The following is a 26,268-nucleotide window of genomic DNA, read 5'->3' as shown; positions in this document are numbered from 1 at the left end:
AATTTGAATAATTTTTTACACTATATTCAATTTTTTTTTTTTTTTTTTTTAAGAACCTTTTGTTTAAAAACTTTTTTTAAATAATTTTATTTTAATTTTTGCTTTTAACTATTTTTTATATTTAAAAATTTTTCTAGTTAAAACAATATCTCTATATAAACCATTTGTTATTTAATGCAATTATTTTATTTTATTTTATTTTAATAGATGTTTCTGTAAGTCTGAGTCTGTCTTTTATTTGTCACGAAACATATTAATCAGAGCCGTGATCTCTGAAAGATCTTTTGACACATAACATGCACAGACAAGCTGGCAGCAAAACTCACTTTGCTGTCGTCTCCCTCCCCGCACTGCTTGATGAACTCAAACACATCCTGTCTGCACGGTCTGAAGCCGTTCACTCCGGGATTCTGGCCATCGATGGAGACGGCGCCCCCTGATGCCTCCTGCAGGACCTGCGCCAAGAGCAAGAAAGGTTATGATATGACAGATGTGCCATGAGAAACCTCAGAAGTAGAAACACACCTTTTTGTTCTTGATAATGAAATCAAGGAAGGTTCCTTGCTGCAGCTGACTGAAGTCTTTAAACTTGAAGTTCTCCGCGATCTTCTTTTCCAGCGATCGAAGGTAGGTCACAGTAGGTGTGCTCTTCAAATTAGTGACAGACTCCTGAAAATAGCTCTTTACATCAGCTACGCAAAAAAAAAGACCACATGAGAAGAGCTCAGAGATGAACTTTTACACAACAGACAGTAATGTGTATGGATAAAGTATGTATATTATATGTAACATTTATTCTAATTAAAACCATCTCTTTACATAGACCTTTCGCTCCTATTACTACATTTTTTCATTTTATTTTATTGCAATATTTGGAAAAACTTTTAAAATAGCAAATTTTAATTTAACTTTATTTTTTATAGTATTTTATGCTTTTTTTGTTAAAATAATCACTCTCTGTGAACCTTTTGTTCAAAAAAAAATCAATTTATTAATTTTATTTTAATTTTTGATTTTAATTATTTTTAATATTTTTTCTAGTTAAAACAATATCTCTATATGAATCTTTTGTTCTTAAAATTTTATTTTTAAAAAATCTATTTAATAATTTCATTTTAACTCTTGATTTTAATTTTCTTTATATTAAACATTTTTTATTTTACAAAAGCTAATTTGAATAATTTAACTTTATATTTTAAATATTTTATATTTATTTTTCTATATGGACCTTTGTTCTTAAAATCAGAAAAAAATATTTTATTTTAACATTTAAAATATTTTCTTTAATATTTAAAAAAACTAATCTGAATAATTTTTACCCAATATTTTAATTTTTGTTATACTTTTATATTTATTTTTTAGAACCTTTTGTTTTTAAAAAAAATTACATTTAATAATTTTATTTAAATTTTTTATTTTATACTTGGCGTTTTTGCTCGATAAAACAATAGCTCTATATGGCTCTATAAAATAATTTTAATTTAATAATTTTAACACTATATTTTTGTTGTTACATTTTTTAGTTAAAATAATCTGTGAACCTTTTGTTCTAAAAAAAAATGAAACAATAATTTTATTTACTTTTTTATTTTAATTATTATATATTATTATTATAATTAATTATATTTCACAAAACATTATTTAATATGAAATATATATTTTTAATTTTTATTTAATATGAAATATAATTTTTTATTTATATTTCATACAAAACAATATCTGTATATGGACCTTTTGTTCTTTAAAAAAATCTATTTTATTTAATATTTTAAATAATTAAAAAATACTTTTAAAGGCTAATTTTAATAATTCAAACTTTAAATTTACATTTTTGTTACATTTTTATTTATTTTTTGTTAAAATAATCTCTCTATGAACCTTTTGTTTAAAAAAAAATATTTAATAATTTTATTTAAAAAAAAATTCCAGGCTTATCACTAGCAATTTTTTTCTGCAAATAGCATCATTGTGCTTTTGCCCTTACTGTGGGTGGTGCTAAAACTAAATGGGAAGATTCAGATAACTAATGAAGTCTTAAACTTGACACCTTCAGTGGGGAGCATCTCTGTGGTTCTCTCTTCGGTAGTTTTCTTTGCCTCCGCTTTTTTCTGTGGTTTTTCTTTAGCTACTAGGTCCTGAGGAGCATCCAAGGACCCACAGCATATGGCAAGCTGGAATAAGGCTCTTGCGAGTCTGTCTCTGTTTATACATGACAGGAACGTCTGAATATTCTGAGGACACAAAAAAGCACAGTCAGTTCCTTCCGGAACAGTTATGAAACAACCATCACAAATTAATAAATTAGAAACACTCATTCAATGTTCCCAGTCAGATTCAATTCATCAAAGCAGAGCAGAAGTGGCATGATTACATTCATGGACATTTACCACCAGAAATGACCCAATCACATGCTAATTTCTTAAAGTGAACGAAGAGGAAAAGGTCAGTCAAAACTGCGACAAAACAGTACTAATGATGTAAGTATTGGGAGAGTCATTTCTGGGTGGGATTAGCAGATGATGAGCACAACATCACATTAATTAAAGAGTGTCTGATCCTCTCCTACTCTCATCTGCCACCCGTTTACATCCTCAAACAGCTAGAAGGAATTACAAATGCAATTACCAAAAATGTAGCATGAAACAAGAGACACAATTTAAAGGGATAGTTCACCCAAAAACGTAAATTCCATCATTATCCAAACACTTTTTGAAGCTTGAAAGCAGTTCCAGTAATTGCAAAAACTAAGCATAAAATTTATCCTTTTCTGTTATGAAATACAAAGTATGTAACATGGGTTTAGAACAACATGAGAAGGAGTAAGGCTGTGTGTACACAAAAGCATTTTCAGCCGGTGAAAAACACCAGGCAGTCGTCTCAAATCTATAGAAGCCCATTTTCGCCAATAAATTTAATACACAAAAAAGGGTAATTGTAAACAAAAAAGGGTAAACGTTCTAATCTCACAATTTAGTCTCGTTTCCTTGCAATTGCGAGTTTACATCACGCAGTTCTGACTTTCTCAGAACTGTAAGATATAAACTCGCAATTGTGAGTTATAAAGTCTGTTATAAATTACTGGTTTATTTCTCTTAAAAAATTCAGATTTCTGAGTTTATATCATGCAATTCTGAGAAATAAAGATGCAATTCCGAAAAACAAACTCACAATTTTAAGAAATAAACTTGCAATTCCAAGAAATAAAGATGCAATTCTGAGAAATAAAGCCACAATTCCGAGAAATAAACTTGCAATTCCAAGAAATACAGATGCAATTCCGAAAAAACAAACTCACAATTTTAAGAAATAAACTTGCAATTCCAAGAAATAAAGATGCAATTCTGTGAAAAAAACTTGCAATTCCGAGAAATGGACCCGTAATTCCGAGAAACAAACCCACAATTCCGAGAAATGGACCCGTAATTCCAAGAAACGAACCCACAATTCCGAGAAATGGACCCGTAATTCCGAGAAACAAACCCACAATTCCGAGAAATGGACCCGTAATTCCGAGAAACAAACCCACAATTCCGAGAAATGGACCCGTAATTCCGAGAAACAAACCCACAATTCCGAGAAATGGACCCGTAATTCCAAGAAACGAACCCACAATTCCGAGAAATGGACCCATAATTCCGAGAAACGAACCCACAATTCCGAGAAATGGACCCGTAATTACGAGAAACGAACCCACAATTCCGAGAAATGGACCCGTAATTCCAAGAAACGAACCCACAATTCCGAGAAATGGACCCATAATTCCGAGAAACGAACCCACAATTCCGAGAAATGGACCCGTAATTCCAAGAAACGAACCCACAATTCCGAGAAATGGACCCGTAATTCCGAGAAACGAACCCACAATTCCGAGAAATGGACCCGTAATTCCAAGAAACGAACCCACAATTCCGAGAAATGGACCCATAATTCCGAGAAACGAACCCACAATTCCGAGAAATGGACCCGTAATTACGAGAAATTGACCCGCAATTCAGAGAAATGAACTCTCAATTTTGAGAAATGAACTCGCAATTCCGAGAAATAAACCCGTAATTCGGAAAAAATGAACCCACAATTCGGAGAAATAAACCCACAATTTTGAAAAAAAATAAATAAAAAATAAACTCAATTTTAAGAAATAAACCCACAATTCTGAGAAATAAACTCAAAATTTCAAGAAACGGACCGGCAATTCCGAGAAATGAACCCGCAAATCAGAGAAAAATGAACCCGCAAATCTGAGAAATTGACCTGCAATTGAGAGAAATGAACTCTCAATTTCGTGAAATAAAGATGCAATTCTGAGAAATAAAGATGCAATTCTGAGAAATAAACCCGTAATTCGAATAAATGAACCCACAATTCGGAGAAATAAAACCACAATTTTGGAAAAAAAAAAATAATAATACACTCAATTTTAAGAAATAAACTCGCAATTTTGAAAAATAAACCCGCAATTCTGAGACATAAGGTTAGAATTGCAATATTAACTCACAAATCTGACTTTATTTCTCTGAAATGTTAATTTAATTCTCAGAATAGCAAGTTTATATCTCACAATTCTGACTTTATAATGCAATTGCAAGTTAAGTCAGAATTGTAGGATATAAACTCGCATTTGCGAGAAAAAAAGTCAGAATTGCAAGTTTGTATCACGCAAAACAAAGAAGAAAGTCAGAATTGTGAGATAAAAAGTCACAATAACATTTAGAATTTTATTATTCAGTGGCAGAAATGGGCTTTCATACAAACCACTTTTCAATTCCTATGACACGGAATATCTGTAATGTAATGTCGCACATGCATTGTAAAAGCAATGTTTTAGTTTATTTTTATTTTTCATATAAATACTAGTGACAGTCTAGGAATTTCATTTGGTACACATTAATATTTGGAAACAGGGCTGTCACAATATCAGATTTTTACTACACAATTATCGTGGCTATCAATTGTGTTATATTTCAACACGCCAACTTGGAAACAAGCAATATTAATGTCTCCTTCATTGTTCTTCATAGCACAAGTAAGATGTGACGGTTGGTTGGTGTGATATTTGTCCCGCCCTTTAAATTTGGGTAAAATATTCCTTTTAGAATCTCTTTAGGGACAATTACAAATGGGCAGACAACCTTGTTTCAGAAAGAGAGATGTCCATGTCCACCAAGGGAGCATTATTTGCCTCCTGACATAAAAGCTCTTCTAAACAAAAAGCACTAAAACTACTTTGTGTTTGCCTAAGCAAATCTAGACCTTTGGGTGACTGCAAGTTTTGTACCTTTGCACCTGCTTGTTTAATACTTAGAATAGGTGTCAGTGTTGTAGTACACTGCCTTCCAAAAGATTGGAGACACCCCTGGAAAAGTGTGGTTTTAGACGATATCAGCGTAGTGTGAATCATCTTTGGGCAGTCATTCAGGAGGCTTGGAGTAATATGTCAAGTCAATGTTGGAATAAACTGACAGCTCGGATGCCCAGATTATGCAGAGCTGTAATAGCTATTAATGGTGGTTTTTCTATGCATAAACTGTTTATGTAATAAAATATGTTTTTGTAGTTTGTGTTGTCTCTTATCAGTGCAAAATTATCACATATTAAAAAAGATTCATGCCAATATTGTCCAAAACCCCACTTTTCTAGGGCGTTTCCAAACTTTTGGAGGGCAGTGTACTTAAAACCGGACAGAATCTAGAGTCTGCCTCGAGTTCAAACTCAAGACCATTCTTTCATAGTCTTTGTCTTTTCATCAACTCATCTTAACACAGCAGTCACTTAGGCATTTCCATTGCAATTAGGAGACATCAAACATCCAAACCAGAAGAAAAGCCAGTCTGCAAACTTGTCAAGTGAGTGGGCTTGTTTTGAACAGACTAGATAAAGATCCTCTCCCAACCTTGCCTCAAAGTTGCTCACCTTCGCCATACTTTTACTGAAGACATTTTCAGCATTGATGAAAACTTCCATGACTGCATCCGCGGCGGTCATATTTGCATATTTTTTCCTGAGCTCGGAGTTGCCAATCTGGGAGAAGATCACAGGTCCTTGGGCTGGATCCAGCAGGCTCTTCTTGATCTTATACATTTTGGCATCCACCTCCTCCTGGATCTCCTTCTGAATAGCTTCTTTGGCCCTGTCCATGTGGCAGTACTCAGCAGCAGATGCTTTATTTAACGTCTGAGAACACAGCATGTGAAAACAAGAAAACAATGCAGTAAAGTCTGCTCAGTGTGGTTTGCTGAGTTTAGCATGCTCTGGTCCTCAAAGTTGTTTGGTTTTGGAGCGGGATTATGTGGCATTTAATTAAACAACACTTGTACTTTTCACAGTTTGTATCACTTTGTTCGTCAGTGTTCACATCAATTCAGACCAGAGTATGTAAGTGGCACGAACACCCCTTTTCCACCTACAAGGTAAGTTCAGGGTTCCTGGCCTATGTCCATTTTCGAATCATTCCACAAATTTCCAATGCAGAAAAGAGGGTTTTGGGTCAAAAAGATAGGTTCAACTTTGGCCCTAAAAGCTTTATGGACTTGAACCACAGAGCTAGTGATGTAGAGGGTGGGGGGCAGAGAAATGCAGCACATTTTTGAATAATTTGTTTTGGTAGCTAACTATTGTGCTAACATCTAATAAAAATAATGGCACCCCCTATAGTCCAAAATGTGTATAACATGATAAAAGTCTTTCATGGGTGTTCTGCTACATATTTCAGTAAGAGACATCATTTACGTTATATTAAGCCATACAAGTCTTAATAAACGGGGCTCCCTTTAAGTCTGTGGAAACTTGTGGACAGTTCACATTAGGCTCCAGTTAACCTAACTAAGAACTGGTCAAGAGCCAGGCTTGGAAGAGGAACACGACCCGCTTGGTGGAAAAGGGCTAAGAGTGTGAAGCGGAGCTGTACAATTTTCCCTAGAGCAGGGATAGCCAATTCTGTTCCTGAAGGCCTACCATCCAACAGACTTCAGATCTAACCCTGCTCCAACTCACCTACCTGAAATGTTTAAGTAATTCACCTTGATTAGCTGGTTCAGATATTTGATTAAAGTTGTAGCTAACTCTTTAGAATAGTTGCCCTTCAGGAGCAGGGTGTTTGCTTGGGCACTTTAAGGTCAATGGTCACATCTCCATCTCTCAGGTTTAAGGGTACACTTCCAATACACTTCTGAACAACAATGGAGAATCTTACCGAAATGGGTAACCCAAGACTCTGGATTCTGATGCCAAGTTCATACGGCGACTCACAGCTGTACTGGTCTGCAAGGTCCTTCAGGAAGTCAGCCATTTCAACTCTAGGTGTCTTGCTTTTTCTCCTGAACATTCGGAGACTCTAAAGCAAGCAGAAAACCATTGCATTCAATGAGTGAGAGTAAGTCATATCAAAGTGAGGGTACTCCTTGACTTGGGTATATTGCAGGATGGTCAACAGTCTCACCCTAAGAATGTCCACAGTCGCAATCTGATGTACATCATCATCTTTAGTATTTGCATCTATTCTGAACATTCGGTGAATTAGAGGGACCTTGCAGAGAGGGCCCAGATAGAGTTCCTCAAAGCGCTTCTTGTTCTTCAGGTTAGCTAAAGCCTGTCCCAATTCGTAAAGCGTGCATATGGAGGACACCGCCTCCACTGACTGATTTAGAAAGAAACACAAATGTTTGATGTTAAGACACCATGATAAACCTGTCAATCAGATCATAAACTTAATCCAGGAGGTTGTTCAAGACCTCGTACCTCAATGTACATATTCATCTCCTTGATGGTACGCTGAAGGTCCTGCACTGCAGGCAGGTGCCGGCGAGGGTCGATATTCAAATCTTTCAAGTTGGACACTTGTAGAAGTGAACAAACTCGGCTTATCACCTTCACAACAACACAAAATAAAGTTAAGACATTATGATATAATGATATAATAGACATTATGATAATGATGGTGTTTTACAAGAGACAGACCCTATCAATGGTGACATGCTCTCCTTCGGTTGCAAGGGCTCTCATGACGTTCTCTACCAAAGAGTTCACATCCTGTGAGCTCATGGACTTTCTCCGTCTCCCAATGTTGTTTTCATCTTCCAGCAAGGCTTCTGCTGCCCTCATGTTAGCACCATGGACCTCCCTCACTTGGCTGTAGTAGGACTCATTGAAGACAGGCCCCCTTCCCTCCTTCAGTTTCTTCTCCTCAGCTTTGGACAGCGTGGAACCAAGAACTGGAAAGTCAGTAGCTGACAGATTAATAGGGGCTGCCATAAGTGGGATGCTTAAACTTTGAAAGTTTAAGGGGGATCCTGACTTGGACCGGACCACTTGTTCATTTATCACAACGGGCATGGGCTGAATCTTCTTTGCTTCCTCAACAATCTTCTGCGGTGCTGCTGCAAGAATAAAGTGGACAGGAGTGTGCGTGTTGGTTTTAAGATTCAAGAACATGAAATAATGTTTTCACTTTAAAAAACATATATTCTCTTACTTTCAACTTTTAAACTTAGAAAGTTTAAGGGGGATCCTGACTTGGATCGGACCACTTGTTCATTTATCACAACGGGCATGGGGTGAATCTTCTTTGCTTCCTCACCAATCTTCTGTGGTGCTTCTGCAAGAATAAAGTGGATAGGAGTGTGTGTATGTTGGTTTTAAGATTTAAGAACATGAAATAATGTTTTCACTTTAAAAAAAATATATATTCTCTTACTTTCAAGGCACTTTGTCCCTGCTTGTTTTTTATCCACAACTGGACAAGAGGAAGAATCTTTAGCTGTATGGTTGTCATACAATGACATGTAGAGTTTTAACGGTAGTGCTGACCCAAACAGGAGGAAGAAGCCATTCTGCAATTCTGTAATAGAATGGCTTGCATCTGGATACTTTTTTATAACCTCTTTAACTTTATCCAACAGTTCCTTTTGCGTCATTTCACTACGTCTTTGAGCAAAGTCAGCTCCAAAACTAACTACAGGGCTTGTTGGGTTTGCAGGTGTTGAGACATTGTTCACTGTTGGTGGGTTCGCAGGTGTTGCGACTGCAGGTGCTCCTTTGTGGCTCTTGTGGAAGATTGTCTCTTTCTCCACCAATAACTCATCGCTCAGAGAATTAATGAAAGAGGGGATTGTTTTGAAACCAAATTCTGACACAGCAAGGTTACGCCGATACTTTTGATTGAAGTGCATAGACAGCTTCCTCATAGGAATTCCTCTGCGATGTTCCTTAACCAGATCCACAACGTCTTTAAAAACCCCATCATCGTGCAGGGGTGGTGCTGAAAAAAGCATAAGACATGCATATGAGGATCACATCACAACTACTATATAGCCACATACAGTTGAGGTCAAAAGTTTACATTTCACTTTCAGAATCTGCAAAATGTTAATTATTTTACCAAAATAAGAGGGATCACTCAAAATTCATGTTATTGTTTATTTAGTACTAACTGGAATAAGCTATATCACATAAAAACGTTTACATATAGTCCACAAGAAAAAATAAATCATTATTAAATTATAAAATCACCCTGTTCAAAAGTTTACATAAACTTGATTCTTAATACTGTGTTGTTACCTGAATGATCCACAGCTGTGTTTTTTTGTTTAGAGATTTTTGTTTGTTTGTCCTGAACAGTTAAACTGCCTGCAGTTCTTCAAATCCTTCAGGTCCCACAAATTATTTGGTTTTCCAGCAATTGTATGTATTCAAACCCTTTGCAACAATGACTGCATGATATTGAGATCCATCTTTTCACACTGAGGGACTCTATTACAGAAGGTTCAAACACTCACTGATGCTCCAGAAGGAAAAACCATGCATCAAGAGCCAGGGGTGAAAACTTTTGAACAGAATGAAGATGTGTACATTTTTCTTATTTTGCCTAAATATTATATTTTTTCATTTAGTTCTGCCCTTCAGAGGCTACATGTTTCTTAAAAGACAAAATAAGTTCAATTTACCGGATCTTCAAATTCAAAAAGTACTTGAATTTTTTTATTTTTAATGCATAGTTTTTCTTTCTGAAGCATCAGTGAGTGTTTGAACCTTTGTAATAGTTGCATATAAGTCACTCAGTTGTCCTCAGAAAGGGTTAAAATACACAAAAATGCAGGAAAACCAAATAATTTGTGGGACCTGATGGATGTTTCTGAAGAACAGCAGGCAGTTTAACTGTTCAGGACAAACAAGTGACTCATGAACAACTATCACTAAACAAAAAAACAGCTGTGGATCATTCGGGGTAACAACACAGTATTAAGAATCAAGTGTATGTAAACTTTTGAACAGGGTCATTTTTATAAATTCAACTATTATTTTCCCTTGTGGACTATATGTAAACATCTTTTATGTGAAATAACTTATTCAGAAAAAATGTTAACCAATTTTGATAAAATAATTAACATTTTGCAGATTCTAAATGGGGGGTGTAAACTTTTGACCTCAACTGTAAGCTACAAGTCATTACCTGGAGGGGTTGAAGCTTCAGGCTTGGCAATCTTGTAGAAGATTTGGCCATTTTCTACACACAGCTCTTGGTTGAGAGAATAAATGAAATCTGCTATTGATGAGAACCCAAGTTCTTTTTTTCTCAGAGTCCTCCCACATTCCCTTTTATAAAACACTGCTATTTTTGAAAGAGGAATGCCTTCCTGGTGGTTTTTTACCAAATTCACAACATCTCTGCATCTTTCTTCAAACTCTTCACCTGTAAAACATGTGACAGCATTATCATAATGAATTGAAAGTAGACTTTCCTGACAGTTTAACAAGAGGTTTACTACTTTAAATCCCTACTCCGGTTAATATTAGACTACTTTTAATCTGCTACTTAATAAATGCTCTGGGGAAAAGCATAAAACAAATCTGAAAATAAAGTAGGGAACGTTTTCTTGTGTAATGTCCCTAAAAAAATTGATCTTGAAGTCACAAACTTCAAATTCAGTACCTGTAAGAACTATGGTTTTCTTGTGAAAGACCACACCATCTTCTACCGTTAGATCCTCGCTCAGAGAGTCCACAAAGTCTTCCATTGATGAGAACCCTAGTTCAGCCGGCAAAAGGGCCTGTTTATGCCTCTGAGCAAAGATCTCCGCTAATTTATTAAGAGGAATTCCATCAGGGCGCTTTTTCAATATCTTGATAACTTTCTTACAAATTGCAATCTTAGGAGCGTCATCCATATTTACATCTGTAAAAACAGTACAACATTATTCAAAGCAGAATTCGTTTAGACCTAAATAAATAATCATTTGGCATTTATCTTCACAACATGGCATATCAAATTCCTCAAAGACAAAGTCAGCAATGATTATAAGAAAACTTTTTCCTTTAATGCTGAAAATCAATTCTTAAAACACAAGAAAGAATGACTTGGGATGATAATTAATGCCTAATATATTGTATATTAAAGTCAAAGTTAACCATTTTGGTAACACTACAATAATGTGTCATTTGTTAACATTAGTTAATGCATTAACTAACATGAACAAACAATGAACAACACATTTATTGAAGAATTTATTCATCTTTGTTAACATGAGTTAATATAAAAACATTAATATTAACAAACTTGTGATTAATAATGCACCAGTAAATGCATGAAATTAACATTAACTAAGGTAAATTAACACATTTGTTGACATTAAATAATTCATTAACATGGCATGAACTAACAACGAGCATTTATTAATCTTTGTTTTTGTCAGTTGACAGAAATACAATTTTCTTTTAGTTTACAGTGTATTAAGAATGCTAGCATACAATGTAGATAGTAAAAGTCGAAATTAAGATTAATAAATGCTGTTTGTTAAACTAAACTTATTAAAAAACTTTTAAAATATACTAAGAAAACAGAACGGAAATGACTTAAACAGATTAACAAACATTTGAAAATAATAGCATAGGTCTTACCCTGTGTATGTACTCAGTGAATGCCTGTCCAAACTGACTGACTAATTTATTGTGGGTTGTTTTATACTAGTCTCTCCCTTCATCATTAATATACAATGCATCATAGGAAACAAAACTGAAAGTAACGCAAATACCTACTCTATTACTCTCATTTCTAGAAAACACAGCAGCCATTATCTGCCTAAAGACGATCCTACCTGTTTGAACAGAAACTGCTAGAAATGCTTAAAATGCTGTAAGACTTGATATCAACACAGTGAGCATCTAATGTGTTTGTGTGGAATGATTAATGATGGCATGAGTCACAGCCTTAGGTTTCGTTTTCCTGCGCTCATGCTCTCTCTCTCTCTCTCTCAGCTGATCTAACTCTCTCTCTGTTCTCAGAGAAGTCATGTGACTCAGCGCTCAGTCTGTTCAGTTTCCAGCTGGAGCCTGAGATAACATACGCTGTTACATTTCCTGAAACATGATACTTAACTGGCTGGCCAATTAAAGGGGAAATAAGGAAAATAAAAACTACTCTCATGCCATTTCAAAAAACTGTCGAACTCTTAGCAAGAACATTATATGCTTAATCTGACTCATTATGCATTTGAGAATTACAAATACTTCCAAATTGGCTTTTTTATGTCATTTTAAATGTTTAGTTTGATTATTGTACTTGTTGTTTAACAGACTTGCAACTGTTAGTGTTCAGTAAGTGCTTTTGGGAGTTATATGATTATATAAACACATCATTTAGTGATACAAAATTTATATAATAAGAGAAGAATTATTTGAGTTACATCACTCCAAAATGAAAAATATAGCATTACATCACTTGCTCACCAATAGATCCTCTGCAGTAAATGGGTGCCGTCAGAATGAGAGTCCAAACAGATGATAAAAACATTGCACTAATCCACACAACAACATTAACTAAAATGAAAGTCCATAATTATGGAAGCCTGTTTCCATCACTGAATAGAAAATAAAAACGGTAATTGTGACTTTTTATCTCGCAATTCTGACTTTGTTCTCAGAATTGTGAGATATAAACTCATTATTGCGAAAAATAATGCTCACTTTTTCTCACAATTGCGAGTTTGTATCTTGCAATTCTGAAATTTTTTCTTGCAATTGCAAGTTTGGACCTTCCAATTCTGATTTTTTTTTTCAATACATATTATAGATTATAAACTCCATTTCTGAGGGAAAAAAAAGGACTGATATGTTCACAGAATTGCAAGTTTATTTCTCATAATTATGACTTAATAACCTGCAATTGCAAGAAAAAGTCAGAATTGTGAGATAAAGTCGCAATTGCGAGTTTCTCTCACAATTCTGACTTTTTTTCCTCGCAACTGCAAGTTTGTATTTCACACTTCTGACTTTTTTCTCAGAACTGCGAGACAAACTCACAATTGTGAGAAATAAAGTCTTTAAATAAAGATATTATATCTTCAAATTATGACTTTTTTTCCTCACAGTTGCAAGTTTGTAAGTCAGAATTCTAACTTTTTTCTCGCAATTGCAATTTTGTATCTTGCAATTTGGACTTTTTTTTTAATCAAATTATATCAAAATTACAGTTGTAAACTCGCAATTGCAAGTTATAAAGTCCATTTCTGAGGAGAAAAAAAAAGACTGATACGTTCACAAATTTATATCTCACAATTCTGACTTAACTCGCAATTGCGAGAAAAAAAGTCAGAACTGGGAGATAAAAATGTCACAATTGCGAGTTTACATCATGCAATTCTGACTTTTTTCTTACAATTGCAAGTTTGTATTTCACAATTGTGATTTTTTTCTCAGAACTGTGAGATATAAAAATCACAATTTCGAGAAATAAAGTTTTTAAATAAAGAGTTTGTATGTCGCAATTCTCACTTTTTTTCCTCACAATTGCAAGTTTGTATTTCGCAATTATGACTTGTTTCTCGCAATTGCAATTATGTATCTTGCAATTCTGACTTTTTTTTAATCAAATGATATCAAAATTACAGATATAAATTCGCAATTGCAAGTTATAAAGTCCATTTCTGAGGAGAAAAAAAAGGCTGATATGTTCACAAGTTTATATCTCACAATTCTGACTTAACTTACAATTGCGAGAAAAAAAAGTCAGAATTGTGAGATAAAAATGTTGCAATTGCGAGTTTACATCATGCAATTCTGACTTTTTTCTCGCAATTGCAAATTTGTATTTCGCAATTCTGACTTTTTTCTCACAATTGCAAATTTGTATTTCGCAATTCTGACTTTTTTCTCATAATTGCAAATTTCTATTTCGCAATTCTGACTTTTTTCTCAGAACTGTGAGATATAAACTCACAATTGCAAGTTATAAAGTCAGAATTGCAGGATATAAAACCACAATTTAGAGAAATAAAGTTTTTAAATAAAGAGTTTATTTCTAGCAATTCTCACTGTCTTTCCTCACAATTGCAAGTTTGTAAGTCACAATTCTAACTTTTTTCTCACTATTGCAATTTTGTATCTTGCAATTCGGACTTTTTTTAATCAAATTATATCAAAATTACAGATTTAAACTTTAAATTGCAAGTTATAAAGTCCATTTCTGAGGAGAAAAAAAAGACTGATATGTTCACAAGTTTATATCTCACAATTCTGACTTAACTTACAATTGCGAGAGAAAAAAGTCAGAATTGTGAGATAAAAATGTTGCAATTGCAGGTTTACATCATGCAATTCTGACTTTTTTCTCACAATTGCAAGTTTGTATTTCGCAATTCTGACTTTTTTCTCAGAACTGTGAGATATAAACTCACAATTGCGAGTTATAAAGTCAGAATTGCAGGATATGAAAATCACAATTTCGAGAAATAAAGTTTTTAAATAAAGAGTTTATATCTCACAATTCTGACTTATCTCGCAATTGCAAGTTTGTATCTTGCAATTCAGATTTTTTTTCTCAAAATTATAGATATAAACTCACAGGTGCAAGTTATAACATCCATTTATGAGGAGAAAAAAAGACATGTTCACAAGTTTATATTTCACAATTCTGACTTAACTCGCAATTGCGAGAAAAAAAAACTGAATTGTGAGATAAAGTCACAATCATGCAATTCTGTATCACACAATTCTGAGAAAAAAAAATCAGAATTGTGAGATAAGTCACAGTAACATTTAAAGTTTTTATTCAGTGGAAGCAGGCTTCCATACATAATCCATATAATGCTTTCCTTTAAATATAATCCACCCACAAATTTGTTTAGAGCTGTTTTGCAGGGTTTCTGCAGATATGAACAAGTGAAATTTAAGACTTTTTAAGACCTTTTTAATACCACCTTATATGAAATTTAAGACCTTAACCTGTAATGGAAATAGATATTATATTACATGCATATGTGATATTTAATGTGTTTAATGTAAAAAGTAAACAAAATTTCATGGCTGTCATAAATTAAATTTATTACTACGATATACAGTGAACTTTCCATATCAGCAGATACTATTCCACACAAAATATCCCCATAAAAGTACCACTAGAAATATCTGATTTAAAAAAAAAAATTCTGAAGCGATTTTTTTTTTTTTACTTTTGAAATGTATGCGTACCTTTGAAATTTATTTTATGAATTTATCAATAAATTCTAAATGGCTGTTAGCAGTGAGATTACATAATTTACACTGCAAAATTAAAAGTGAGATTAATGTTTTAAATACATTTATTGATTTATAAATATATATATTATAAATGTTATATAAATACTGCGATTCTGTCTGAAGACGCAGAAACTTCCACAGAGGGAGAAAAAAATCTACAGTTGTTAGCAACTGGCCTTAGCCTTAGCCAAGCCCTATATTCAGTTTTTCCAAGCCCAGTTTCGCTAAACTTGCACCTCCCCATAGCTAAAAAGTTAAATCCATTTGACTTCTGCGGTACAATCCGAGAGAGACTCGCGCCAATAACAGAAAGCTGATTGGCTATTGCATGCTGGTCTCATTTGTAGTTTAAATTCAGCAAATTATATTTGGAATAGTGAAATAAAGAACTACAACACCACGGAAACAACAGAAAGAGAATTTAAATGAGCATTAGAGGTAGCGTTACATGGACATCGGAAAAATAAGACCTGTGTAAAATTATTTAAGACCTAGAACAGCGAATTTAAGACTTTTTAAGGCCTAAAATTTTGATTTTTAAATTTTAGACTTTTTAAGACTTTTTAAGACCCCGCGGAAACCCTGTGTTTTGGCTTGTGAACTGTGCTTGTTCTGTGCAGATTTCTCTCCTGATTCAGAACAGACAACTTTTTCACTGGAGGAAGTGTTATTACGAATTATGAACTTGTATTTTAGTTAAAAAGTTAGGGAGTGTTTCTTATAAACATGCATCTTTTGGCTTCTCCAGATGTTAACTGATGGACTGCAGAGAATCTATTGGTGAGCAAGTGATGGAATACTACATTTCTTCAAACCTAATGAAGAAACAAACTCATCTAAATCTTGGATGGCCTGAGGGTGAGCACAATTGACCAAATTTTCATTTTTGGTTGAACTATTTCTTTAAATATTCACTGAAAATAATAATTGATACTATAAACAGGAGAAATAATCCTCATTTTGTGTTGAATGGTTTTGGTTTTGGTTCAATATTTTGGTTACCAGATTACTCAGCCACAACATATAAACAATGAAGTAAATTAAGGCAATGCTTTTAGTTCATACCTTGAAACATGGCAGTCCTGTGAACAGGGTTTGCAGATTTGATCATGTTTTTATTGTAAGTCCGTTCCACACACACTTGGTCGCCAAGCTCTTCGAAAAGCTCCTGAAGGCCATCCAAGCCATAACTGTTCAATGGTCCAAACCTCTTGCCGTAGACCCTCCTGTACATAAAGATTAACCTGGACACTTCGATTCCTTCCGGAAAGCTCTGTATTAAGTTGACAACCTCCTCTTTCAGTGTTTGCAATGAGGGGCCTGATGAAGCAAGATTCAATTGTAAATTTCCTTCCCTAAACTACAGTAAGTACTACACTACGAGTCAAAGTTTTTTAAAGTCTCCTCTGCTTACCAAGCCTGTATTTATTTGATCCAAAGCAAAAAAAAGCTGTAAAATTGTGAAATATTTTTACTATTTAAAATATCAGCTTTCTATTTGCATATATTTTAAAATGTAATTTATTCCTGTGATCAAAGCTAAATTTTCAGCATCATTACTCCAGTCTTCAGTGTCACATGATCCGTCAGAAATCATTCTAAAATACAGATTTGCTGTTTAAGAAACATTTTTTTTAATTATTATTATTATCAATATTTAAAACAGTTGAGTGCATTTTTTGACCAATCTTTGATAAATAGAAAGATCAGCATTTATCTGAAATAAAAAAGCTTTTGTAACATTATACAAATGCTACACCATTCAAAAGCTAATATATTTATAGAAATTAATACTTTTATTTAGCAAGGATGATGATGAAGACATTTATAATGTTACAAAAGATTTCCATTTCAGATAAATGCTGTTTCTGACCTTTCTATTCATTAAAAAAAAAAAAAACTGAAAAAAATCTACTTAGCTGTTTTCAACATAATAATAATAAATGTTTTGTGAGCAGCAAATCAGAAAATTCGAATGATTTCTGAAAAATCATGTGACACTGAAGACTGCAGTAATGATTCTGAAAAATCAACTTTGAAATCACAGGAATAAATTACATTTTAAAATATATTCAAACAGAAAGCAGTTATTTTAAATAGTAAAATTTTTTTTACAATATTACTGCTTTTGTTGTACTTTGGATCGAATAAATGCAGGCTTGATGTTTTTTTTTTTTTTTTAAACATTAAAAAGTTTTAAATTTAACTGTTTTTGTATTCTGGATCAAATAAATGCACACTTGGGGAGCAAAAAAAAACATTTTTAAAACTTAGTTCAAAAACTTTTGACTGGTAGTGTATAAAAAAACCTGTAGAAGATAAATAAAATGTACAATACTTTGGTCTGTTCCCGATGTAGAGGGCAGTGCTTCATCCGGGGCCCTTGACCTCACCAGGGGCCCTTGATGTATCTGAGGGCCTTTGTTCATTTCCTGTTTGTTTGCCATTATTTTCTGATCGTTTGCTTCTCATTTAAAACAAGACATTCTCCAGGTATAAAATTCACTACGAGTTTAAACAAAAACAGCCTGGCATCTCTGGTTTAAAAAAAAACGAATCTAATAAGGAGCCACTTCTTAAAACGATTCCCTGAATCTCTAAAAGAGTTTCATGACACTGAACTTGAATCAATATAAAGCCTTATTTGAATTATGGCTTTTAAATTTCTGTCGTAAGGCAAAATGAATGACAATTCGTATTACTTATATTCGCAGTTTTCCAACAAGCCAATATAATGGAAGTACGTTGGTGGAAAAAGTATTTTTGCAGCTAAAATAAGTACTTCAAGAAACATCGCACCCGTTTTACCTTAAAATATATATTTAAAACATCTAATAACGCAGAATAGTGGCTACAGTCTGTTCTCTTGTAATATATTTTAGCTACTTGAACGATAAATACGTGAATGAGTCTGACTCCGGATTTATTCCCTCTCAGAGCCGCAACCATAGCGCGAGTTGTTTCTAAGCTTCTTCTTCTTTGCTTCGGCGCTGTTGGCGTTTCACATTAGCGCAGCGCCGCCGCCCTCTAGTGTTGTGGAAAGTATCCTGCTTGTTTACATTTACAACAGTCACTGTAAACAGTGCTGGGTGTAAATGCATTACTAAGTAATTTATTAATGTCACTTCATTATTTTTCCATTGAAAAGGTAAAGAATTACTCCTTTTTTTTGTTATTAAAGTACAGTTACTTCTTGGACTTTCATATCTATCTTTGTATTGTTTAACTGGTCAAGATTGATATAGCATTTACTTATTTTTCTCCAATTTATTAATTAAAAGCTCTCCTGTCCCCATGATGAGAGAAATCGTGAGTAAGATGTTACTTTAGTTCTAGAATAAATGTGAACATGCATTAATTCATCTCACACACTAAAAAAACAGATACAGTGTTCCTCAAAATGAATAAAAACAGTGAAATTCAACACAAACCTGCAATAATTAAATGTTAAATAATACAAATATCCTTTATGTGTTTAGTCCCATTTTATTAACCAATGTCTTTGCTGCCGATCTTCGATGATCCAATTCATCCATACTAATAAGCAAAAATTACTCAAGATAATCTAACATTTATTTTCCCTTTTTTATTGCTGAAAAGTTGACATTTTTTCTTCTGCGGTCTACTGTACAGACGTTAATTTACTTTTCTCTAAGCCTGAGGCTTTTGCTGTGAAAAGGCTTTTACATTTGCCCAAAATATAGCTTTTTATATTAAAAACAAATAAGCCCTGCCCAGATTTAAAAGGTAACATAACGCATTACTTTCCATAAAAAGTAACTAAGTAACGTAATTAGTTACTTTTTTAAAGAGTAACTCAATGTTGTAATGCATTACTTTTAAAAGTAACTTTCCCCAACACTGGTAATTAGTAATAAGTAATGTAATACTTATTATAGAGAGTACACTGTTGAAGATATTATTAAAAGCTAGCAGTAATTACTTTTTAAATAATGAGTAAATTACCCAACATTTTGTATAAACTATGCATTTATTAGACTTATGAATAAAATGCATGCAACAAATGCTTAAAAATGATTATAAATTATATATGAATATCATCAAATTAATTATTTATTAGTAATACATGCATTTATGATTGGCTTTTTTAAATAAAGTAGTAAAAGGAATTACTGATCAGTATAACAGAGGTACTTAAAGTGCATAGACATTTTTTTCTGCATAATTTTGTTAGAAAAACAGTGATATACATAGGAGATTTATATAAAATAACATAAAAACTGTCTGTTATAGACGGGTTAATGTGCCTCATTAAAAGCAAGTATGTATTTTTTAGTCCCACATAAACTTGAACGTCACATCTTTCATCTTTTCTTTGTATACGGCATTAAATCGCTGCTCTTGGGCCTCAGTGAACAGATTCTTCCAGTCACCAGCAATTCCTTACAGAGAAAAACAAGACAACTAGTCCTGAGTAAATACGGCACATCTGGATACAATCAACAGTTGAAGTCAAAGGTTTAAAAATGCATGTTGTTTTTTATTTAGTACTGACCTGAATAAGATACTTCACATAAAAGACGTTTACATTTAGTCCTCAAGAGAAAATAATAGCTGAATTTATAAAAATTAAGGCATTCAAAATTTTACACCCCCTTGACTCTTAATACTGTGTTGTTACCTGAATGATCCACAGCTGCGTTTTTGTTTAGTGATAGTTGTTTATGAGTCCCTTGTTTGTCCTGACCAGTTAAACTGCCTGCTGTTCTTCAGAAAAATCCTTCAGGTCCCACAAATTCTGTGTTTTTTCAGCATTTTTGTGTATTTGAACCCTTTCCAACAATGACTGTATGATTTTGAGATCCATCTTTTCACACTGAGGACAACTGAGGGACTCATCTGAAACTATTACAGAAGGTTCAAACACTCACTGATGCTCCAGAAGGAGAAAACATGCATTAAGAGCTGGGGTGAAAACTTTTGAACAGAATGAAGATGTGTACATTTTTCTTATTTTGCCTAAATATCATATTTTTTTCATTTTGTACTGCCCTTCAGAAGCTACAGACGATACTTACATGTTTCCCAGAAGACAAAGTAAGTTAAATTTATCCTGATCTTCAAATTCCAAATGTTTTCACCCCCTGGCTCTTAATGCATCTTTTCTACTTCTGGAGCATCAGTGAGTGTTTGAACCTTCTGTAATAGTTGCATATGAGTCCCTCAGTTGTCCTCAGTTTGAAAAGACGGTTCTCAAAATCATACAGCCATTGCTGGAAAGGGTTCAATTACACAAAAATGCTGGAAAACCAAAGAATTTGTGGGACCTGAAGGGTTTTTCTAAAGAACGGCAGGCAGTTTAACTGTTCAGGACAAACAAGGCACTCATGAACAACTATCACTAAATAAAAAACCACTGTAAAATAGTATATATCACAGTTAACATGTAATATAGACTACTTTTATAATACTATTTATGGTGCTTTTGCTGACTTTTTGAAGCCTGACAGTAAGTGAGTAAATTATGTCACATTTTTAATTTTTGCCAATCACTTAAGAATTATTCGGGTATTGCATATGTTACCTTTCCTCATGAATTCAGATTTCTTTTGGTCCATGTATTCCTCTGGAACCAGAGAAAAGTTGGACATGTTGTTTTGTTTCATGTTCTTGAAGACGCAGTGGTCAGCGATCTTCTGCAACACATCTGGACTCAGAGATTTACCAAGAAACTTGCCAATTTTCTCCACAGATCCTTTCAGATCCTGACAAAGATTTATGTGATCACATGTTAGAAACCAAGAAGAACTTTGCAAGGATTTCAGTATTTAATGCCCTGTCTAGCTTAAGATAAAATGCAAAATCTGAACATAAAAATGTCAGAAAAAACAAACAGGTTTTTCCTCAAGGTCAAAGACAAAATCTCCAGAACTACCTAAGCTTTAGTTTGTGGAAGGACAAAAAGCCTACTAGCAAAAGGTAGAATAAAAACAAACTCATGTAAAATAAAATAAAATGTGTTAATAATTAATACTTAATATTTTGCATTGTAAAAAATTGCAAAAAAATTTCACTTTTGGTTGAACTATTCCTTTAAAGATGAAGAGGAGGAAAACATTGGACTGGAGCACAAGTGAAGTCTTGTTCATGAGCAAGCCAAACCAGTTTACCCGCAATATTTTTTTTTTTAAAGATTTATTTTTTGGCCGTTTTTACCTTTATTATGATAGGACAGATCAGATAGGACAGGAAGTGAAGTGGGAGAGAGATAGGGGGCGGGATCGGGAAAGGTCCTTGAGTCGGGCTATATGTCAGCGCGCTAACCACACGGCTATCGCCGCCAACAAGTTTACCCTCAATATTTATTGTTATGACAAGGTTATAGAAACCCATGAACTTTTTTACAGAACAAGTAAAAATAATGAACTGAAGCTGCGTGTTCAGTCCTGCTTTGTGAAGAAGCTACTTACAGCGATCATCTCCTCATAGAACATGTACAGTATGGATTCCTTCTCTTCAGCATTAATCCAGCTTTTCACATGATCAAACCAGGAACCGAACATGACTGCGAATAAAATATATGCTCAAATCATTCCTTTATAAAACAAAGACATTGCAATATCACAAAAAGCATATTGCATATTACAACCAGTGTTGGGGGTAACGGATTACAAGTAACGCAAGTTACGTAATAATATTACTTTTTCCAAGTAACTAGTAAAGTAGCGCATTACTTTTTAATTGAAATAAAAAAATATATCTCAGTTTTTCCCCATTTACTGATTAAAAGCTCTCCTGTCCCCATGTTGAGAGAAATCGTGAGTAAGATGTTACTTTAGTTCTAGAACTAAATCTCACTCACTAAATAAACAGATACCGTATTCCTCAAAAGGAATAAAAACAGTCTCAAACCTGCAATAATTAAATCTTAAATAATACAAATATCCTTTATGCATTTAATCCCATTTTATTAACCAATGTCTTTGCTGCCAACCTTTAATGATCCAATTCATCCATACTAATAAGCAAAAATTACTCAAGATAATCTAACATTTGTTTTCCGTTTTTATTGCTGAAGAGTTTACTTTTTCCTTCTGTGGTCTACCGTACAGACGTGAATTTACTTTTTACTAAGCCTGAGGCTTTTGGTGTGAAAAGGCTTTTAAAATTGACAAAAAAATATAACTTTTTATATTAAAAAACAAACAAGCCTTTCCCAGATTTAAAAAATAACGCAAAAGTAACGTAACGCATTACTTTCCATAAAAAGTAACTTAATTAGTTACTTTTTTAGGGAGTAATTCAATGTTGTAATGCATTACTTTTAAAAGTAACTTTCCCCAACATCTTGCTTGGTAACAACAATGAGAACAGATATGCACGCCTCACTTTTGTACTTCGGTTTAAGTTTGCTCTAATAAGAAGCTAATAGAAACATTTGTAACCTGTAAATGTAAAAAAGAGATGAAATCCATACTTTTTCCATCAAGAAACTTCTCCATGAACTCATCTTGGGTTCCTGGGTTCACCAAGTATGAGGCCATTCCATAGTAGTAATATGAGGATGTGAACACGTCTTTTGGGTCACGCATGACATAGAGAACCTGAAGCAAAGAGTGAAGTGTACAATATTCTTAATGCATCACAATGCGTGATTTATTCACTCTTCAGAGTGTTTTTACCCTGGGCTTTATTTTGAAGTAAGACTCGTTCATCATGCTGTGATGGAAGTGAGTTGCGAAAATGCGTGGAGAAGGTCTCTCCTCCAGATTGAGCAGGATCGCCCGGTGCTCCTCCAGCCATGGCACTCGGTCCCAGTTTGGCACCGTCAGCACCGGAGTCAAATCACCGTCGCTCACGATCAGAGGAATCACCTCCTGCATCCATGTTGTGCCTGTGGAACAAAGGTCACAGGTCAAGCTTACTTTCACTCAAGCATAGAAATGTGGCTTTAAGGTGTTTTAGAACCAACAAAGAGTGCATTTATAAAAACTTGGCACATGCATTTTAAAGTCTAAAGTTGTTTTTGACTATCAAATGACACTGACCCACATGATCTGCCCGGTTAATAATACAATGAACTCATTTAAACAGGTAATAACATGCACAGCCAACGTTCCATCGCAGGTTTTGTTATGAAACAAGGGTATGTGGATGTGAAAACAGACAACGTAGAACAAAAACGGTCTTTCTGCGTTTATTTTAGTTTACAAGCATAACCCCAATGCATTTTTTGCAAGCAACAGCTATTTTGTTAGAGTAACTTACAGTTATTGAGTGAAACCACTTTGGCCCAAAATGTACACTTTTTACTATTACAGTTTCTTCCAGAATTCTATTGTATTTTTTCACTAAAATCTAGTTGTTTGCTAACATTAGTTAACTGCATTAGTTAATGAAGAATGCTTCTAAAGCATTAGGCATTAATCTCAGACTTTTCTATGTGACCCTGGACCACAAAACCACACATAGTTGTCAATTGAGATTTAAACATCATCTGAAAGCTGAATAAATAAGCTTTTCATGAATGTTGCTTTTTTAGAATAGGACAATATTTTGGCCGAGATACAACTATTTGAAAAATCTTAGAGTGGTTTTGTGGTCCAGGGTCACATATATTATTTAAAAGTTGCATGTTAGTTTAGAAACATCTTTCCCTCAGAAATTCCTAACTAATTTCACAAATAATTACTAATAATAAGAGACTGCAAGTAACACATTTAATTAATTAGATGTTTTTGGAGTGCTGGGTATATTATGTTAGTAACGTAGTAGTTAGTATGATTAGTAGATTACTTTAGATTACATTTTACCTTACCTGTTTAAAACTTACCGTTAAATGTACCAGTCTTAAGTAGCACATTGTATGGGTTAAAATGATCGATTTTTCTTTTATGCCAAAAATCATCAGGATATTAAGAAAAGATCATGTTCCATGAAGATATTTATTAAAGTTCCAACCATAAATACCCAAACTAAAGTTTTTTTTGTTTGTTTTTTTTTTTTTTGCACCCTCAGATTCCAGATTTTCAAATAGTTGTATCTTGGCCAAATACTGTCCTATCCTAACAAACCAACATCAATGGAAATCAATTATATTTCGTTCTTTGAAGTCAGCATCATGAAATGGGTAAAAAAAAAAAAAACACATAGCTGCAGTTTCTCAAGAGTTAATGTAAGAACTGCAGTGGGTTTGAGTTGATAAAAGCTAACAAATAATTAAAAATGTACAATAATAATAAACTATTATACAATAAAAACGAAATAAAATACGTAAACACTAAAATAGATATATTTAATTTATGTACTGTAACAAATGCATTGCTTATCATTGAATGTCGGTTAACCTTGTTGTAAAGCTTAACCATTGTTACCATGTGGTTACCACGGTAGATAGCTGCAGGCTTTACGGAGTACAAAAAAACACGCATTACAGGTTAGGCTGCTATCTGCTGTGTCAAACTCCTACAATAGTCTGCATCGCAAAGTCATAAAACTCACCGGATTTAGGGTAAGTGACGATCAGGATGTCGTCCGGACGGAAAGTGAACTCCTCATAGTATTTCAGACATTCTGGAGGGTGTAAATGCGTAGGGACGTACACATCTTTATACACCGAGTACAGCTCAGCTTCCGTCATTTCTCCGGATTTTGAAGCAAATAAACCGCAAACTAAAGTCACAGCCAAAGTAAATCACGTGACACCGCGAGAACTCCTGGAATGCGCAGTGATGTTTCTACTGATCTCCTCCATTCATGTAGCCACTATAAGCAGCACATAGTATAGTAAACTCTTTTGCAACTGTTTGTAAAGCAAATTAAGCAAATAAATGTATGCTTTATGCTTTTGAATGCTACTTAAAATTATTCCCTTTAGTGTTAGCAGCAGAAGCACACCCTCTTGTAGACTGAGTAGCCTACAGTAAAGACACTCTCTGCTTTTTTAGATGCATATATTTTAAAATGTAATTTATTCCTGTGATCAAAGCTAAATTTTCAGCATCATTACTCCAGTCTTCAGTGTCACATGATCCGTCAGAAATCATTCTAAAATACAGATTTGCTGTTTAAGAAACATTTTTTTTAATTATTATTATTATCAATATTTAAAACAGTTGAGTGCATTTTTTGACCAATCTTTGATAAATAGAAAGATCAGCATTTATCTGAAATAAAAAAGCTTTTGTAACATTATACAAATGCTACACCATTCAAAAGCTAATATATTTATAGAAATTAATACTTTTATTTAGCAAGGATGATGATGAAGACATTTATAATGTTACAAAAGATTTCCATTTCAGATAAATGCTGTTTCTGACCTTTCTATTCATTAAAAAAAAAAAAAACTGAAAAAAATCTACTTAGCTGTTTTCAACATAATAATAATAAATGTTTTGTGAGCAGCAAATCAGAAAATTCGAATGATTTCTGAAAAATCATGTGACACTGAAGACTGCAGTAATGATTCTGAAAAATCAACTTTGAAATCACAGGAATAAATTACATTTTAAAATATATTCAAACAGAAAGCAGTTATTTTAAATAGTAAAATTTTTTTTACAATATTACTGCTTTTGTTGTACTTTGGATCGAATAAATGCAGGCTTGATGTTTTTTTTTTTTTTTTAAACATTAAAAAGTTTTAAATTTAACTGTTTTTGTATTCTGGATCAAATAAATGCACACTTGGGGAGCAAAAAAAAACATTTTTAAAACTTAGTTCAAAAACTTTTGACTGGTAGTGTATAAAAAAACCTGTAGAAGATAAATAAAATGTACAATACTTTGGTCTGTTCCCGA

The 26,268-nt window shown here is 33.6% G+C and overlaps 2 protein-coding genes across 5 annotated transcripts in view; one reads left to right on the top strand and one right to left on the bottom strand.

The window, feature by feature from the left end:
• abcc3 (ATP-binding cassette, sub-family C (CFTR/MRP), member 3) overlaps nucleotides 1-26,268 on the top strand; it is a 399,896-nt gene that overhangs the window by 2,425 nt on the left and 371,203 nt on the right. The gene's annotated exons all lie outside the window — the stretch shown is intronic.
• LOC141298149 (sulfotransferase 2B1-like) lies at nucleotides 19,439-25,126 on the bottom strand. 2 transcript variants are annotated; one of them, XM_073828662.1, is made up of 6 exons: nucleotides 24,967-25,126; nucleotides 23,148-23,359; nucleotides 22,943-23,069; nucleotides 21,936-22,030; nucleotides 21,050-21,230; nucleotides 19,439-19,929 (listed from the first exon to the last, which is right to left on the bottom strand). In XM_073828662.1, exons 1-6 carry the CDS (start codon nucleotides 25,103-25,105, stop codon nucleotides 19,895-19,897), a joined length of 789 nt encoding a protein of 262 aa, XP_073684763.1. In that variant the 5' UTR covers nucleotides 25,106-25,126; the 3' UTR covers nucleotides 19,439-19,894. The 2 variants fall into 2 exon arrangements, with proteins under 2 accessions (XP_073684763.1, XP_073684762.1); XM_073828661.1 differs by having other exon boundaries at nucleotides 19,440-19,907.

Source organism: Garra rufa, chromosome 22 (assembly GCF_049309525.1).
Source record: "Garra rufa chromosome 22, GarRuf1.0, whole genome shotgun sequence".
Taxonomy (NCBI): Eukaryota; Metazoa; Chordata; class Actinopteri; order Cypriniformes; family Cyprinidae; genus Garra; species Garra rufa.
This window is presented reverse-complemented; position numbering and strand designations above follow the sequence as displayed.

What these genes read in the sequence shown, in the direction of transcription:
- LOC141298149 (XM_073828661.1), bottom strand. Translation starts at nt 25,105, where the DNA reads ATGACGGAAGCTGAGCTGTACTCGGTGTATAAAGATGTGTACGTCCCT. An exon ending in GAAGTTTCTTGATGGAAAAA is followed by an intron (nt 22,031 to 22,942) that starts GTATGGATTTCA and finishes TTTTATTCGCAG; the next exon opens with TCATGTTCGGTTCCTGGTTT. An exon ending in TCTATGAGGAGATGATCGCT is followed by an intron (nt 21,231 to 21,935) that starts GTAAGTAGCTTC and finishes AATCTTTGTCAG; the next exon opens with GATCTGAAAGGATCTGTGGA.